The sequence below is a fragment of the Gymnogyps californianus genome, chromosome 7 (genome assembly GCF_018139145.2).
Source record: "Gymnogyps californianus isolate 813 chromosome 7, ASM1813914v2, whole genome shotgun sequence".
Lineage (NCBI taxonomy): Eukaryota > Metazoa > Chordata > Aves > Accipitriformes > Cathartidae > Gymnogyps > Gymnogyps californianus.
This window is the reverse complement of record NC_059477.1, coordinates 15963770-15979824: the sequence shown is the minus strand read 5'-3', so window position 1 is coordinate 15979824 and position 16055 is coordinate 15963770. Positions and strand designations below refer to the sequence as shown.

General features: G+C 42.1%; 1 protein-coding gene across 1 annotated transcript; it reads left to right on the top strand.

The window, feature by feature from the left end:
* Nucleotides 1-726: 726 nt before the first annotated feature.
* On the top strand, nucleotides 727-10998 carry CD28 (CD28 molecule). Its single transcript, XM_050900418.1, has 4 exons — nucleotides 727-796; nucleotides 7170-7523; nucleotides 7777-7895; nucleotides 10858-10998. Exons 1-4 carry the CDS (start codon nucleotides 742-744, stop codon nucleotides 10996-10998), a joined length of 669 nt encoding a protein of 222 aa, XP_050756375.1. The 5' UTR covers nucleotides 727-741.
* The last annotated feature ends 5057 nt before the right edge of the window (nucleotides 10999-16055 follow it).

The following is a 16055-nucleotide window of genomic DNA, read 5'->3' as shown; positions in this document are numbered from 1 at the left end:
TAACTTGGGATTTTTTTCAAAAAGGGAAGGTATACCAGATCACTATGTCTTGCACTGTTTGGTCTGCATTTAGGCAGCAAGCAGATGCAGAAAAATGAAAATGAACAAACCTAGATCACCTACTGCCAAAATATGTCAGCGCTCCCAGGGGCTGGGAAGGCAGGCAGAAGCAAGCTGGCAGGCCAAAAGAGGAAGGTTTCCGCTCCTAGGAATGAGAAGAGATGGAGCTTCCTGAGCACACAACATCCTAAGGGGCCAGGTTTGGCCACCAGGAACTTGAAAACTGCTGTTTGCTTCTACCGTGATGATGGGAACAGCGTACGTCTGTATGTACTCTTGGTAAAGAAACAGCACTGCACCTCTAGGGAAGTCCATTTCTCCCTGATAGGAGCAACCCTGCAGAGCCCCAAACACAAGCACACATCTTGCAATACAGGGACGAGAGTCCCTGTTTTGAAAGGCAGGCTTCCACTACCTTTTAGGTGTTACTGAGCTTTGCAGAGGCAACTTCCTACAGCTAAACTCATCAAACAATTTAACTTCCTGTTCAAGCGTTGCCATTACAGTGGTTTCACTTGGCTGTGTATCATGTGCTGCGGAGGGAGGAGGAGAGAAGTCATATGAGCAACCGAGGGTGCAGCCTGGCCCCACAGGGAAGGAAGGCTGGTGGCGCAGGGCCCTGGGAGACGTGGCAGTCCCTGGAGGGGGTGGGGACAAGGCGTTGGGCCCACCATTAGCACCATGCTCCTGGGGATCCTCGTGGTGCTCTGCTTCATCCCCACTGCTGATGTAACAGGTAACAAAACCCCCCTACATTTCAATCCTTTCCACTATTTTTCCTCACTTAGAGCATCAGAGGGGAGAAGATCTCATATAGCTTTGAATTAATTTTGCACAAATTATTCTGTGTTTGGATGAAAGGGGAGAGACAGAGCATGCTGCTAAGACTGCACATGGATCAACTTGATATAACTAAGAGGCTGATTTTTTTCCTGCCACAAGTATCTCTCCAAGATAAGACCCAAGAGCTTTCTTTTAATTTGACTTCTCTTTAGATGCATTTGGAAATTGCATGCATAGATAGAGGGGGGGTTATTTCACCTTCCCGTCGGGCTTTTCAAATTTTGCTCACAAGTGCCTTCTCTTGGTGGGCAGGGGGGCTGAGCAGACCTGGTGCCAGTGCCGCTCTTGGGGCAGCCTCTCCACCACCCCCAAGTCTCCTGTGCAAAGCTCCAGGTCCCACCATGGCCCGGCTCGATGTGATGGGCTGCAGAGCTGAGCCCACCCACATCCTCACAGAACTAGCAAATAAAAGGATCAAAAGCCGAGTTGCTTACTGAGCTCAAAGATGAGAGGATGGGAATTGCCGAGTTTCCTATTTTTGCATTGTTTAGTAGTTTATTGATACTTACTAGATATCTAGCTTCTTTCTGAAAAGATCTTCAACAACAAAAAACGTCTATTTGTGATTTTGAAATCCTGAGTCTTAGTGAATCTTTCTGAATCTTCAGTTGTTGTGGCTGAGGGTACTTTGTCTTGGTGTTGTCTGGCTGATGCAGTGTTCGTATGTTCAGAGTTAACGTGTCTTTCCAAGGGGTACAACAAAATGCAAAGCAAGGCAAGGGATGATGGCTTTTGCTAGGATAATCTTGAGACAGACAATTTTTCAAACTGCTGGCCTGTGAACCGTTGTTATTGGGTCTTCTCCAAATATCAGTGTTTTGTATTTTACGGGGAAGTTACAGGTAGGAACAAAAATCTGTTTTCCAGTACAAAACTTTTCACATGTAGAACATCTTTAAAGAGTTGCTTTTTCTAATACGAGAGATACAATTGAATCTATTTTTTCCTTATTTCTGCCTTATTTTTCTATAACTATTTTCCTCAGTGAAGGCATTGTAATTTGCATGACACCATGATCTACATTTCTTTAAGAGATCATAGGCTTTTTCTTCCTTGTCCTTTTCCCATGTTTATAATTCTGTGTTTGCTATATCATAATTATTTCCACAGTGGGCTCCTGGGTTGCCAGAGAAGACACTGATTCCAGGAGGGGATAAGTATCAGCAGTGGGTTAACAGTTTTAAGAACATTTCCATGAGGTGTGAACAGCTTTTAAGCAACTCTTTTGAATTGCAACAAAATAAAATATAGTCTGTGATTATCAGACACAGTGGTTATGCCACGACTCTATAGACATTTATGCACTTGCTTTGCATGAAGAACTTGAGTTTCTCCAATAGCTTCACTGAGACTGTTCAACTGCTTGAAGAGATGCACATGAGGTCACTTGCTTCTCAGGGCCCTCATCTTTTTCCCATATCTTTTCTCCACCTCTTCATTTCAATTGAGATGATTGCTTCTCAGCACATGGAAAACATTAAGGCAGGTCAAAACCCTGCAGGACTTCCTCAAGCCACAAAGTGTATTATAGGCCTCAGGGGCCTATAGTTTGTTTTGGGGAAGAAAACAGAACCTGTCCCGTTCTGCTGTTGTTAGACTGTACCAGTGAGTGCTGCAGGTTGAGTTTGAATCATGGAAAGGGACTTAAAAGATCATTTTGTTCATTTCCCTTTTGCAGAAACACTAACGTTTACAAAGTTTGTTCTCCCCCCCTTTTTGTTGGCTAAATAATTACCTTGCTATGGTCTGTCAGAGAGGCAACTAGATCAAGTTGCCTGTCCCGTGTATTTTGTGAAATAAGCAATACAAGCGGGTTCCCACTGCAGCATACCACAAATGACCTCATCTTTTTACTACCCGCATAACCTTCTGGCTTATGGTCTCTGGGTGCTAAAATCAACCTCTAACCCACTAAGATTACCAGAATGCAGAAGATGTATGAGGCAAGGTTAGCCAAGATTAGGATAACATCAACAAATTCTTGTTCTAAAAAAAAAAAAAGAAAAAAAATCACAAACTGACAAGAAAAACCCCCGTGCTTCACACTGGGTTTGATTAAAGCAAGACTGTCACCTGGGCTTTATGTAGTACTATGCTTCCTGCAGTACTCGCACCAAAGTAGGAAAGATTAGCAGAAAGCAAGTCTATAATGGCTAGAAGGGGCAGATCCCTCCAGCTGCACATTATACACACAGCTGGGTGGCCTAAAACCAAAGTAAAAGAGAAAGACACTTGTACCTCGAAAGAAGAGTAAAGGTAATTGAACAACAGACCACCAGCAGCAAAAATGGAATAGCTTTGTTTATAACATAGCTGTGTGTCTTTCTGTTTATGGATTAATAAATTCCTTTCAGGTTCTCCCCTATCCCCCCAGGGACTTAAGTGGGCCATTTCTTTACCGTGCTTATAGAAATTCCAACTCGTCCCAGATTCTTTGCTCTGGCAAATAGCTCCTTGAAGTCAACTAGCATGGAAAAGACAGAAAGGAGAGTACAAAATATTTTTAGCAGAATATTTTTTCCAATAGCTGCTGATGATTCATGGAAAGTTCGGGAAAAAAAACCCTCAAAATAGTTATTTTCCGTACTTTGTCGTCTCTATTTCACTTTCTTGGCAAATAAGAAAAAAAGAAAAAAAACTTCAATGAAGTTTTGCTTGCATCAGGGGTCCATGATTAGAGAGTCAGTATTTTATGGATATTATATATGGATGGCATTTTTTTTTTCACGACGCAAAAAAACCTCACATGTGATTATAACAAATGTCTAGCATGACAAATAAGGTATAAAAAAGCTTAACAAACATTTAGAGATCTTACACACCATTGCATATAACTCCTAAGATCCTGAGAAAGCTTGCAGCCTGTACACACTGACTTAAATTATTTTACATTTTCAGACTTCACAGCTTTTTGAAACTGTAGACAATGATTTTTCATAATTGCCATTTTCTTGGCTGGGTAAGGCCAAGATATAGATATTTATTACTATGCAGCATGACTGAACACAGCTCTGGAAATGGCAATCATAACCCTATTTAGGGGAAAGCATACACTAATGGAAACACATACTATATGTTTCAGAGTTTCACCATTTTAACAAACACAAAGCAACACTTATGAGAAAAACTGTCTCTCTGAGGGCAAAAGCAGCCGTGGCCCATGTTTGCTCAGAATGGTCCAGATCCTACTAAGAATATGATCAAATCCTATTCAGATCACAAGTGAAGTAAGGGATGTTTGGCCTTACTCTGTTTTCCCCATGAAACTAACACACATTTTGGCATGATGGACTTTCTTCAATTAAAAAAAAAATCCAAGCCTGGAGGAGGAGGATGACAGCAGGGCCTGTCTAAGACGCCTGTGGGGTAAGCCTGCCTTGCCCCTGCTGGCATTGCAGCCCAATCAATTCACATGGTGCTAATTAGTTCCTATAAATTAAAAACAAAAGATCTCCCTCAATCAATTTAGATTTGAATTAATAGAGCCACTTTGTGAAAACAGATTTGGTGCTTAGCTTAAATCATGTAGGAGCAATCTTCTTTTAATGATCCACAAATAAACTTCTTCCCACTGCTCAGCCACCCTGCATCCCAACATCAGCAGCATGGGGCTGAGTTATCAACACCCAGCCTGCATGCCAAGGCAAACAGACTGGACCGTAAATCCAAGAGGTGGAAATAAGTTGAAGGAACTTATTTTTTTAGGTGGTTGTAGCAAGAGACTGGTTGCCAGTTAGCACAATATCATGGCAGGGACATAAATAGTCCAAAGCTGTAGTTAAATGTGGAGCTCAAGGCATGAAGCTATGTACTAAACGTCAGGAATCCAGATTAGCTGACAACAGCAAAAGGTGGGGGTAAGTCATTGGGATCTGCAGATGAGTCTAAATAACGTTTGAAGGTTGTCCCTCAGTGATGGGATTTTCAGTGTTCTTTATCCTTCCTCTGGCCATAGCGAAAATCTGATCAGGCTGAGCAATAAACATCCATTAGTTTTCTGTAAGTACTTGCAGTGAAAAACAGGCAAGCATTTTTCTGAAGTGTAATGCTTCTGCAAATGTCTGTTCCGGGATGCCTATTTTGGTTGTAAACTCTGAGACAGAAAAGGTCTCTTCTGAAGGTGTATTCAGTCTCTGTGACAATCAGGGTTGTAGTGGTGGGCACTACTGCAGTGCAAATCAGAATAACAACTCTGTCTCAAGTGAAATGTGTAGAATTCTGCTGTGCTAAAGGCAGAACAATTCTACCGCAGACTTGCACGTTGCCACTTAGGCCAAAGATCAATTTTCTGGCCAACAAAAATATGATCAAATACCTTCTCTAAAGGGGTGGAATCCAAACCTCACCCCTTACTAGAATGCCTTATAAGCCTATGTGAGAGCTTTTGTCGGAAAATGCTGATTCGATGAAACTGAAATGTTTTGCTGAAATGTCTTCATTTCGATGAAAATTCATCAGAGGCAGCACCTCAAGTAGAAACCTGCCTTGTCTGTTATCGATCTGCTACTCAGTTTCAGGATTCCAAGATCCCTGTCTCTTTCTGCTGGAAAGCCTGGAAATGCTCATCCATCAAAACAAAAAGTTTCACAGTGTTTGGGTTCCCTGCAAACACGGGATTTCAGAGCTGTGATGAGCTCTGCTCCACCCCCCACGCTAACTATGTTGAACAAAGAGACACAAGGAGGATGGACTACAATATTTCTTTGCTAAACACAAGGCAGTAGAGCATTCTCTGTCTCATGTCTACCTGCTCTTATGAGAAGAAAGGGCTGGTAAACAACACTTTCCGTGAGAAAATGAACAACTTCAGCAGTTTCATCGGTTGGGCTGGTAACTGGAGAACCTGCTAGCCGTGGGTTGTTTTTACTGCCCCCACCCTCCCACTAGTCCTGGCCATCTCATGCATCTCTTTGTCTTTACTCCCTGCATCATGTTCATCCCAAAGGAGTATCCTACTCAAGGGGCTGGGGTACTCATCTTCTTGTGCAGGTGTGAACACACTAAATGTAGCCATTTGGTCTTAAATATTGTTAAACATGGCGAAATACTTGTTTTCTGGGCATTCTGGATCTGGCCTCCTTCCCACTCCATTTCCCTTACTAGCCTTTTTTAAGTCTCGTCACATGGATTAAGTAGAAAGAATATAGGTTTTGCAGCAAATTTTGAGGACAAGAGATACGATTGTCATTCTCACAACCACAGCAATTCTCAGGGATCTATAAAAGGCTACTAAGACCCCATATGAGCTGAGCTTGCATGAAGACTTATGCAGTCATATACACACACAAAAGGGCTGTCCTTAGTTCTGGCAAGTTCCTAGCTTAAAAGCCAAAATTCCCTTCCTCTTACTCACGGGTCATCATTTGAAAAGTAGGGCCTCATTTGTACAGGATGATTTTTCTTGGAAGAAGTTGTCTTTCTGCGTAGTCCTTGCAGTGTTTCATTGTTTGGCAGATGGTAGCACAGAGGTCTACATGTCAGAAAACATTTCCTGTTTATGTATCAGTCCAATTCAAATCAATTCAAATTGAATTATACCTTCATGTGACATGTTTTTTTGCAGGCCATTCAAGTGCTAAGTGCCAATGCAGTGTCAAATTAGTCAACTCCTGAGTCCTTTGAGAGATTAAGAACCTACTACAGCTGCTAGCTAGAGAAATGACTTATTTTACATTAAAATGATAGCAGTTCATGCTTTTAGTGCTCATTGTCCAAGGTCCAAACCCTTGAAACGGTTCAGCAAATTCCACCTGCAAACTCTTCAAGTCTGTCCTTGGATTAAAAAGCAAATGTATAAATAATATTCTCTTATCTGACTGCTAAACTAAGCATTTAATTCACAGTATTTTCACTCCATAATGTCCCCTGGGAAACTGCTTGCTAAAGTAAGGATAGACTAAGGTGGCCTTATATATACACACAAATGCACACACACAGAGAGTAGCCTTCTGAGCCCTGACGTTAAATCTTAATCACATGGGCCACTTTCTGTACTAGTGTTCTGACTCTGAAGAAAAACACTCTTGACCTCACAGTCTGCCCTAATGACTATGTAATTACTTACATAGAGGGGGATTGCTGCAACAAGAGCTCCTGTGAGAAACTGCTTCTGCAGCTTGGTGGCTTCATACTCCCTAGCAGGGAGTGTCAGCAGGGGAGAGGAGATATGGAGAAGAGTTGCATGGGAGGATGTGTGGCTCTGAAGTCTCATACTGTATTTTATAAACAAGTGTTTTTCTCACTTTCTCCCCTCCCCTCCCTTCCAGAAAACAAGATTTTAGTGGCTCAGCGTCCTTTGCTCATTGTAGCTAACAAAACTGCAACTCTAGTCTGCAACTACACGTACAATGGAACAGGGAAGGAATTTCGAGCTTCACTGCACAAAGGAACAGATAGTGCAGTTGAAGTTTGCTTTATTTCATGGAACACGACCAAAATTAGCAGTAATTCAAATAAAGAATTCAACTGCCAGGGGATTCATGATAAAGACAAAGTCATCTTCAATCTTTGGAACATGAGTGCCAGCCAAACTGACATCTACTTCTGCAAAATCGAGGCCATGTATCCACCCCCGTATGTCTACAATGAGAAGAGCAACGGGACTGTCATTCATGTGAAAGGTAAGCTGGGAAATCTCTGTAGGCCAGTATCCTCCCTATACACACTCCCTACACAATAGCTTGAGGCAGTTTGTTTCCTTAAAAAAAAAAAAGTTGGGTTGCCTGGTAAAACTACATTCCTGCTCCCGATGTCCTGAAGAAGACATCTTAAAATGATTAATACAAATGGTGCATTGGAACAAGGAGTAAATAAGCAGAGATTGAGGTTTTTGCTTTCATTTACTTAACATTTTCTTTGTTCTTTTCCTTAAAGAGACACCCATCCAAACACAAAAGCCTCAGTCTGCAATTCCTTTGTGGATTATGGTGGCAGTGACTGGAGTTCTTGCTTTCTACAGTATGCTAATAACTGCAGTTTTTATTAACTACTGGGTAAGAAACTACTATTTTCCTTTGCTCTATATGCTCTTTGTCCCTAGTTCATTTCTCAGGCTATACTTGCCATGTTTACCTCAAACTCACTGATAATCCTCACTTCAGGATCACAGTGCTTCTTCACCCCAGCTATATATGCACACCCATGCTATGCCCCAAAAGAGTTGAAACACCAGATGCTCTCCAGGTGGGCAGTCAGGCCTCTGCAGTAGAGTCCTAAAGCAAATAGTAATGCCATAGTGTTGGCAGTGCCCTGCACACCAGCAATACTGGGACGGGACACTGTCTCTAGCTCTGCCAACTGTCCCTGTCAGGGAAATCTAGCACTACAAGCATTCCTGGTAAAACCCTTTGAGACTATACTGACAGAAGAAGCTCACCTACAGTAAAATAATCTTTAGGGAACCCTCAGTTGGCTCAAGACCATCTGCACTGATGTCTTGTGCCTATCCAGCAATTCCCTCAAGTACCCACTGTTACTGGCAGCTTGACTGCAAGGGAATAGGAGCACCGGGATCTCAGTAGGCCCTCATCTGCTTCTGTACATTAACCCTAAGAAAGCTCAGACAGTCTTATGGCTCATTATTTTTGCTTTCTAATCTCTCTGGAGAGTTGGCTGGCCCAGGTCACATCCAGTTCTGCCTGCTGGAATAAAGAGAGAGTGAGGCATGATGCAGAGGCAGCAGCAGAACATCTTCCTAGACAAGTCTTAGGATTGTGATCTCCCAGAGCTGATTTACACTACTTACTCCATGCGGGAAAGACTTGAACAATGACTGTAGAGAGCTCTGTTCCTTGCACTCTGCCTTTCCCCTGTATCTTTGTCATTAAATAGCGATTTTCAACACATTATGAGGTAGCCTGTATAAAGGGCCCAGAGTCCCTGACAGGTTAAACGTTGCATGTATACAGAATGCCACTCTCACTGCTAGCTGAAGCTTGAGATCTGTTAAGTGGTTCACAAAAATACACTTGCTCAATATATGGCTATTTCTAATGGAAAACAATCAAATGGGACATCATTGCCATAGGAAAACGCAAAGGCAGGTTAAGTGGTCCTTCTTTGTGCCTTATTGTAGAGGCTGACTCCTAGGAGATCTGAGAGGATTACAGCAAACAGCTGCTGGTGTTAAAGTGCTGTGCTACAGCAGCTGTGCCCTGATGAGATACTGTAGCTTCAAATCCATCATTTACAATCTGAACCATTTTCTCTCTGCTATATTAATTTGGTACCTAATGGCTACGCACTTGGCTACTAACATGTCTGCCCCCAGCAAGAGTGACAAGGTTGCATTGCAATGTGTGCTGTTTGCTGCATCAGTTTTTACCTGCTGTTATTGCTGCTGGTGGTATTCTCCTGATAATATGTACTCTGAGTGTGGATGTATTTAGAGTGTTGCTGAATATAAATACAGCTGCCTAGAAGACATTGTGAATTGTAAAAAAAGGTCCAAAAATATGATACTTGACAGCCATGACAAGCCTGTTTCACTTGAGTTCCTGAAAGCAGCTAAAGATTTGTCTATTTTCATACAGTTCTGCCTTCCCTGGAGGAAAACTGCTTTCCTCTCCAAAAGCAGCAGTCTTTGATCCTGTAACAGTCCAGCATTCACTCACACTAGCAAAACATCTTTCTCCCATGCAAAATTACCTCTTAGGTGAATTAAAAATCCTATATTATGGAGATGAACACATAAAGGTAAAGCTTTTGTATCTAATGATTTACATGCATCAACTGCATTGCATGGCTTAAGTAGTATGTAACTTACATTCAACACCTTGCATATACATAACATTAATATAAAAAAAGCTTAAAATGTTTCAAAACTGCCCTACTCTGCATGTAAAGCATAATTCAGCCATCAGATTTTCTAATGCAAGCCTCCAATTCCACAGCATCACAAGTATATTGCAGCACATACAAATATTTACATACACAGGACAGAAATTTCAGTGAAAAAGAGATTGCAAAAGAAGATATGATCAGTATTAAGGAAAAAGCATGGAAGCACTTTACCTAGCCCTTGATCAATAAAGCCTTAAGCTACACAAAACCACCAACCTTGTGCGTAGCCTGCAACAGTCAGAGGTTCAAATGCTGCTGTAGCTACAAACTTCCTCTGTGATTATAGGCAAATTATTTCACCTGTCTTCTGCTACTCTTCTTTCTGAAAGAGACGATGCCTCCCTTGTCTCACAGGGGCATTATAAGGCAGGAATTCAACAGTGGAAATGAGATTTTTGAGGCCCAGATAGTGGGACAGATAAAAGATTAACATCAGCTCTGGTTCTTTTGCCCCTTGAAGGAAGGCTCAGAACAACATATACATTATGTGTTACTGCTGTAAATGGTAGGCAAACCATGATACACATAGCCTGGGCTGATTTTTCCTGCTCTTATTCTGTTTGAGTTAAGCTAATTTCTTTTTTTCTCCTAATAAATGAGGACAGCCTTCACTGCTCAGACTGTATCGCTTCTGCTGAGTCACTCCACAGCTGAGAATTGATGGTGAGAGGCATCAGTTTGTATCCTTGGTGTGCAGCATTCCTTTACCTGAAGAACTAACACTGTAAATCTCTCAGCAGATAAGCTGGAGGCTTACATTCAGGTTGGGCAAATTCCATAGATTATTTTATGAGAACATGTGTTCTAATTCTTCTGTAAATGTATTTAAACCTGAGGCTGCCTTATAAATATGCCAGCTTCCCTGAACCAGGACCCAGGGCCAGAACTGTCAGCAGTTAATATGAGAGTTGGGTGAGACAATTTGTTAATTCAAAGAAGGAAAAATTAATCAAATCCATTATTAACTTGACTCAGGTCTTATTAACAGTCAAAACCCCTCTGCTCAAAGGATCCCTGTTCCCTTTTTTCTTCTCCCTTTTCGAATGTTCACCCCAGGCGGGACAGACTAATTGCAGAAATGTTTTCATACTTCTCTTCACCCTTCTCCCACAGCAAAAATCCAAAAAGAATATGTACCATCAGAGTGACTACATGAACATGACTCCCCGGCATCCGCCATACCAGAAGAACAAGGGTTACCCATCCTATGCGCCAACACGAGACTACACTGCATATCGGTCCTGGCAGCCATGATACCCACCAGCTGACCCACCAGTAGCCTTGTGTGCTTCTAGGCAGTCACTTATTCTTGGACATGGAACGACAGTCTCTCATTTTCTCATCATGTTTGTCATTACTGATCATGGATACCTACACAATATAGCAAATATTGGCTAAACATTGATATAATATACTAAAAGAAAAAACAAACAAATAAACATAAAAAGGAGGGGGGGGGAAGTAAAAAAGGATTGTTCTCCGTGATGGCTGAAAATGACATACAACTTGTGTTGAGGGTTGTCAGTGGGTAAGACAGAAAGATGGCATCAAACCTCAGAGCTGATCTCCTCCTAACACTTGTGGGTTTGCACAGCTGTTGGGAGAACCAGAACTTCTGACCTTTCTCAATAACTGCTGCCTTAGATTTAACCCTTAATTTCCTTTCCTGTATGTCTAATCCTCAGAAACCCTTGTTGCTGTTAAATACGGCAAAATGTAAAAAAAATGATCTTTTCTTCCCTACAAGACCAAGGCACAGTTTGAAGTTCAAAACACATGCTTGAAAGAAAGAGGGAAAAGTCAGCCAGAAGGCATCCAAGCTATTAGGCTATGGCACAAATGGGCCGCCAGGACAAACCAAGCTGATTGACAGAAAACTACTAAACCTTGAACATGTGAGTCCTTAGGTTGGACATTTTGTAAATGTTCATAAGGCCATTTGAAGTCATGACTGAGCAACTCCACAGAGTGAGCAAGTAATCAACCTGAAGACAAAATCAAGACAAGCAGGAGAGGAAGAAAGATCTGTTTGCATCATGAAGAACTCCATTTCTGTTTTGTTTGCCTCCTACAGCAAGGGAACACAAAGTCATATGGGAAGCATTAGAAGACACAGAGGTCAGATTTTGAGGAGAGCTTTACTTTCATTTTTCAATTTTTGTTTCTATCCAAAAGGCATTCTGCTGAGTCCTCCTGAAAATTCATGCACATCTTCTGGCACCTAGGTTGTACCAGAGCTCTTTTGAAAATCTGGGTCCAGTTATGAAGACCACTTGAATTTTTTTCCCATAAGCACCCAATTTTTGGGGTGTGAGAGGGTCCTTCATTGCCACTGTTATGAACTGGACCTGCAAGTGCTCAGCTGCCTGCAGGGACTGCTCTGGGCACTTCGAGGAACTTTGTGTTGACTGGAGGTTACCTTTCTATCTAAAGATGTTCTTCAGGAATGCTCCATGCTGAAGTAGGACAAAGTCTTCAGCAAAACCTGCTTCATTCTTTCAATTAAGCATGTTTACATTAACAAGACATCCTAAATTGTAATTGGGGTTGTCTTGGCATAAAATCCCTTTTCATACTGAGGAGATGAGGTTTATTTTATAGGGACTACTGAATAAACAACTAAATGAAAAAAAATCCATATTCCCACCTTGAAATAAAATTGGGATTGTACAACATTTACTTTCCTCCAAACTGGGATAAGAAGATTCTTTCTCTGTTTGAGGGGACATGACAAAAGCAGAGATGTGGAAGTGTGGCAACAATCCGCTTTGACTTCTCAACCCAAGAAAAAAACTTTGGCACTTCCAAACTGGAAGTTTTATTTCAGTTTGCTGACTGGGCCCCAGACCATTCATTCTGAGTCATATCGCCACGAACCATGTTCCTGGAGGGTGCTGTGCCACCTCTGAGCTGCGGTGAGGTGCCTGCTGTGCTCCCAGCCAGGCACAGCTCTGCCCGGGCAGGGTGCAGAGCCTACAATGGCAATGGCAAGCGAGGCCCAAGCGCCCACTGCCATGAGGCAGTGCTGTGCATTTGGCACAGGACCGCTATCTTGGACCCAGCAGGCCCTGAGAGCTTTGCTCTGGGTCAGTTCAGCAAACCCAAACGCTTATGATTGGGTTGAAGGATTTCAAAACAAAGTCTTTTTATTTATTTCTTCTCCTTTCCCCTCACCACAGGCACAAACCCCTCAAGGCTGACATTTTTCCACATAAATTTTTTACTCTCTTTTCCTGAAAAGCCCCTTACTGCGCCTTTGTACTACAGTCAAGGCAGCAAGGAGCACGTGCAGGCAGGGAACGGGAGGGAGCCAGGCAGGACCCATGTCAGTCCCTGCATGGTCCCAGCTTGGCCCTCCTTGCTGGCACTGACTGGGGGGATGCTAATGCCTTGCCACCTCCGTCCTCACTTGGAGGGGAGAAGTGGATGATCCTGTGCCAGGGGTATCCATCCACTCCTGGTAGAGAGCAGCAGACTGGGCACAGTCCTCCGTTCAGGGTACAGCACTGTCTCGCCATGCTCCATGCCATCTACCAGTGTTGTCATTGTATAACACAACATTAACAAGTGCTCTGATTACAGTGCGCTGTGAAAAATCACATCTTCTAGTGCAAATATAAGGTGAGATGCCGAATGTGTATCAAAAGCATAAAACAGGGTAAACGTTCTTTGTTTAAACTGCATATGTATATTTTTAGATATAGATGTATCTATTTCATTATCTATATTCCTTAGAGTTTTATTATAGTTTTTGCAATCTCCTTTTGAAATTATTGAATAGATACAGTAAATTAAATCCTGAATAAATGCATTGGGCCTGAGGCTAGTCAGAGGAAAGTATTACTTTCTAAAGCAAATGTTGGTATAATTTGCTTTCCTTCCCCTAACACTTTTGTAATTTCCGTATTTAAAACATACTGATAGCTCCCAGGACATGATACTGGAAAGTAAGTCCTGGAACATCTGGAACAAGTATTAATTCATTTGACTGACCAAAAAGAAAGGGAGATACAGGGAAACATCCTAAACAATAATGAAAAAAATTAGGAGAACCAGGATGGGAGAGGCCCCAGCACTGTGTTAAAATGGACATCACCGTTATATTAAAGCACTGTAGGGACATGAATTACAGACTGATGGAGATGAGATACCAGTAAATACCTTTTATCCACCACTGTAAGGAACTAAAAGAAAGTGTTTGCAGAGAAGCAAGCCAGTTAAGCCTGGAGTCTGGCTCTGCATATGTGGATTAGCATATACAGCAAACAGAGCAATCCTAATTTATTCCATCTGGTTTTAGGCAACGCGTAACATGCCAGGACAGCCCTGGTCCTCCCTGGCCCTGCCTTTGGGGTCTATATGCTGTTTATGTGATGATGTAAAGAGAAACCTCCCTCTGTTGCTGCTCCGAACTTGGAAACTGGCCCTCATGGAGGGCAGCGAGAGATCAATATGGTTTTCTGCCTTGCACACGGGTCTTAATTCAAATGCAAATATAATCCTGCTGAACAGTGATTTAATTTTTCATCCTCCTTTCCCCCACTTTTGGATCTCAATGTCAAATGAACATCTGATCTGCAGTCGTCATATCTGAACGGCAATCAACATACATTGCAAGGGGTCAACCAAGGGTTGTGCAGCTCCAGCCCCCTGCATGCTGATTCCTGTTCTGCACGTCTCCAGCACAGCACAAAACAACAGCCTAGCTCTTCTATGCTTCCAGGAACCAAGCCCCTAGGAGACGAATGCAGAGGAGGGAGCCTGTGTTATCTTTGGAGTATCTTGAACCTTCACCGCTGGGGTTGTCAGGTTTACTAAAGCCAGAAGTCTTGGACGTTCCTTCTAGTTTGAATCCCCCAAATGCCAATATCCTCCTCCTGTATCAGATTTTTTCAAAATGTCTCTTCTTTCTTCTACAGCTATAAACATGAACCCTGCATGTCTGTCAAAAAATATCACATCTTCCTTCTTTGCATATCATCTCTTTTACTTTCGTTTCTATGCCAGACTCAGCAGTTCAGGAACTCATCCAATTCGTTAATCTCTAACACCATTGTGCAGCCTTCCACATGTACCCCTGACTAGTTATTTGCTTCACAAAGACTGTCTTGTATGCCACATTCCTCTTCAGTTTAGGGTAAGGAGTTGCCATAGGAGATTGGAGCCATGTGGTGATTAGATAGGTACTTGTTCTCTGTTTGAGGGATTTGGGGTCTTTCATCCCTTTGATTTTTCCCATCATCTTCAGATTTTCAGTCGTGCCAAACAACCACGTGGGAACCCCACACACCACGTGCTTCCCACAGTGCATTTAATTTCTGTACGTTTCATTTCCTGTGTATAGCAGGCTTTTGGTTATTGCCAAGTTCATTATGCCTGTAGACATGCCCTAACAGCAGAAGCAACTTTGGCTACTGATGGTATGTTTGATACTAATAAATAACATGGAACAAAAAGCTTGAGTTTTAGGAGCACATGAGCAAAGGCTTCAGTGTTAAAGATCAAATCTTTCCGCTTTCAGCAAGGCTTTTGCTGTGTGACTGGAAAATACTTTATTCAAGATGAATCACAGACCAAGACATAATTTTGTTAGTCACTCACACTAACCAGAAAACAGGTTAGGGTAATGAGTACATCAGCTTTGTTAAGGTCCAATAAAGAGTGGGAAAGGCTGAAAACAGCACTAGACAGTAATTTGTAGCCAAAGTCAGTGTCTGTAAGTGGCTGTGAGAGGGAAACATTACTAGCTGCTTATCTTGATGCAAATGGATTGTTCTTCACAATTAGGTGCTTTTGTTAGAGCATCACATTACAGTATTATTCCAGCCTCAAGGGCATGCAGATAGTCTGATGTGGCCAATTTGGCTGACAAAGTATTAGGAGGCTGCCAATTTCATACAAATCCATTTGCAAACAGACAAAAAGTTGAATGGTCTCAAATTCATGGTGGGTTTTTTTGGTTTGTTTTTTTTTTTTTTTACTGAATCTCCAGGATCAAGACACTGGTTCTTACTTTTTCTCCTTTTTTTGGTAATAAAAATGAAATGTAACTTTATTTTCAGGACCTATAAACTTACCAGGAGCACTTCAGTTTTGGGGAGCTGGCTCTGTCTCATTCATCTGACCATTGAAATGACCAGGAATTTTCAAATGCGACAGTTTTCCTAGCCATTATATAATTATGTGGCCACATCATTCCTTTTCCTCACTGGCCTTTTTATTCCTTCAAGGGAACTATTCTGGATCAGGTTGAAATGTTCTCATGGGCTGGAACAACTCTAGTTTTTCAGTCAGGAAAGATTACTCCCTAA

What these genes read in the sequence shown, in the direction of transcription:
- CD28 (XM_050900418.1), top strand. Translation starts at nt 742, where the DNA reads ATGCTCCTGGGGATCCTCGTGGTGCTCTGCTTCATCCCCACTGCTGAT. An exon ending in GACTGTCATTCATGTGAAAG is followed by an intron (nt 7,524 to 7,776) that starts GTAAGCTGGGAA and finishes TTTTCCTTAAAG; the next exon opens with AGACACCCATCCAAACACAA. An exon ending in CAGTTTTTATTAACTACTGG is followed by an intron (nt 7,896 to 10,857) that starts GTAAGAAACTAC and finishes CTTCTCCCACAG; the next exon opens with CAAAAATCCAAAAAGAATAT.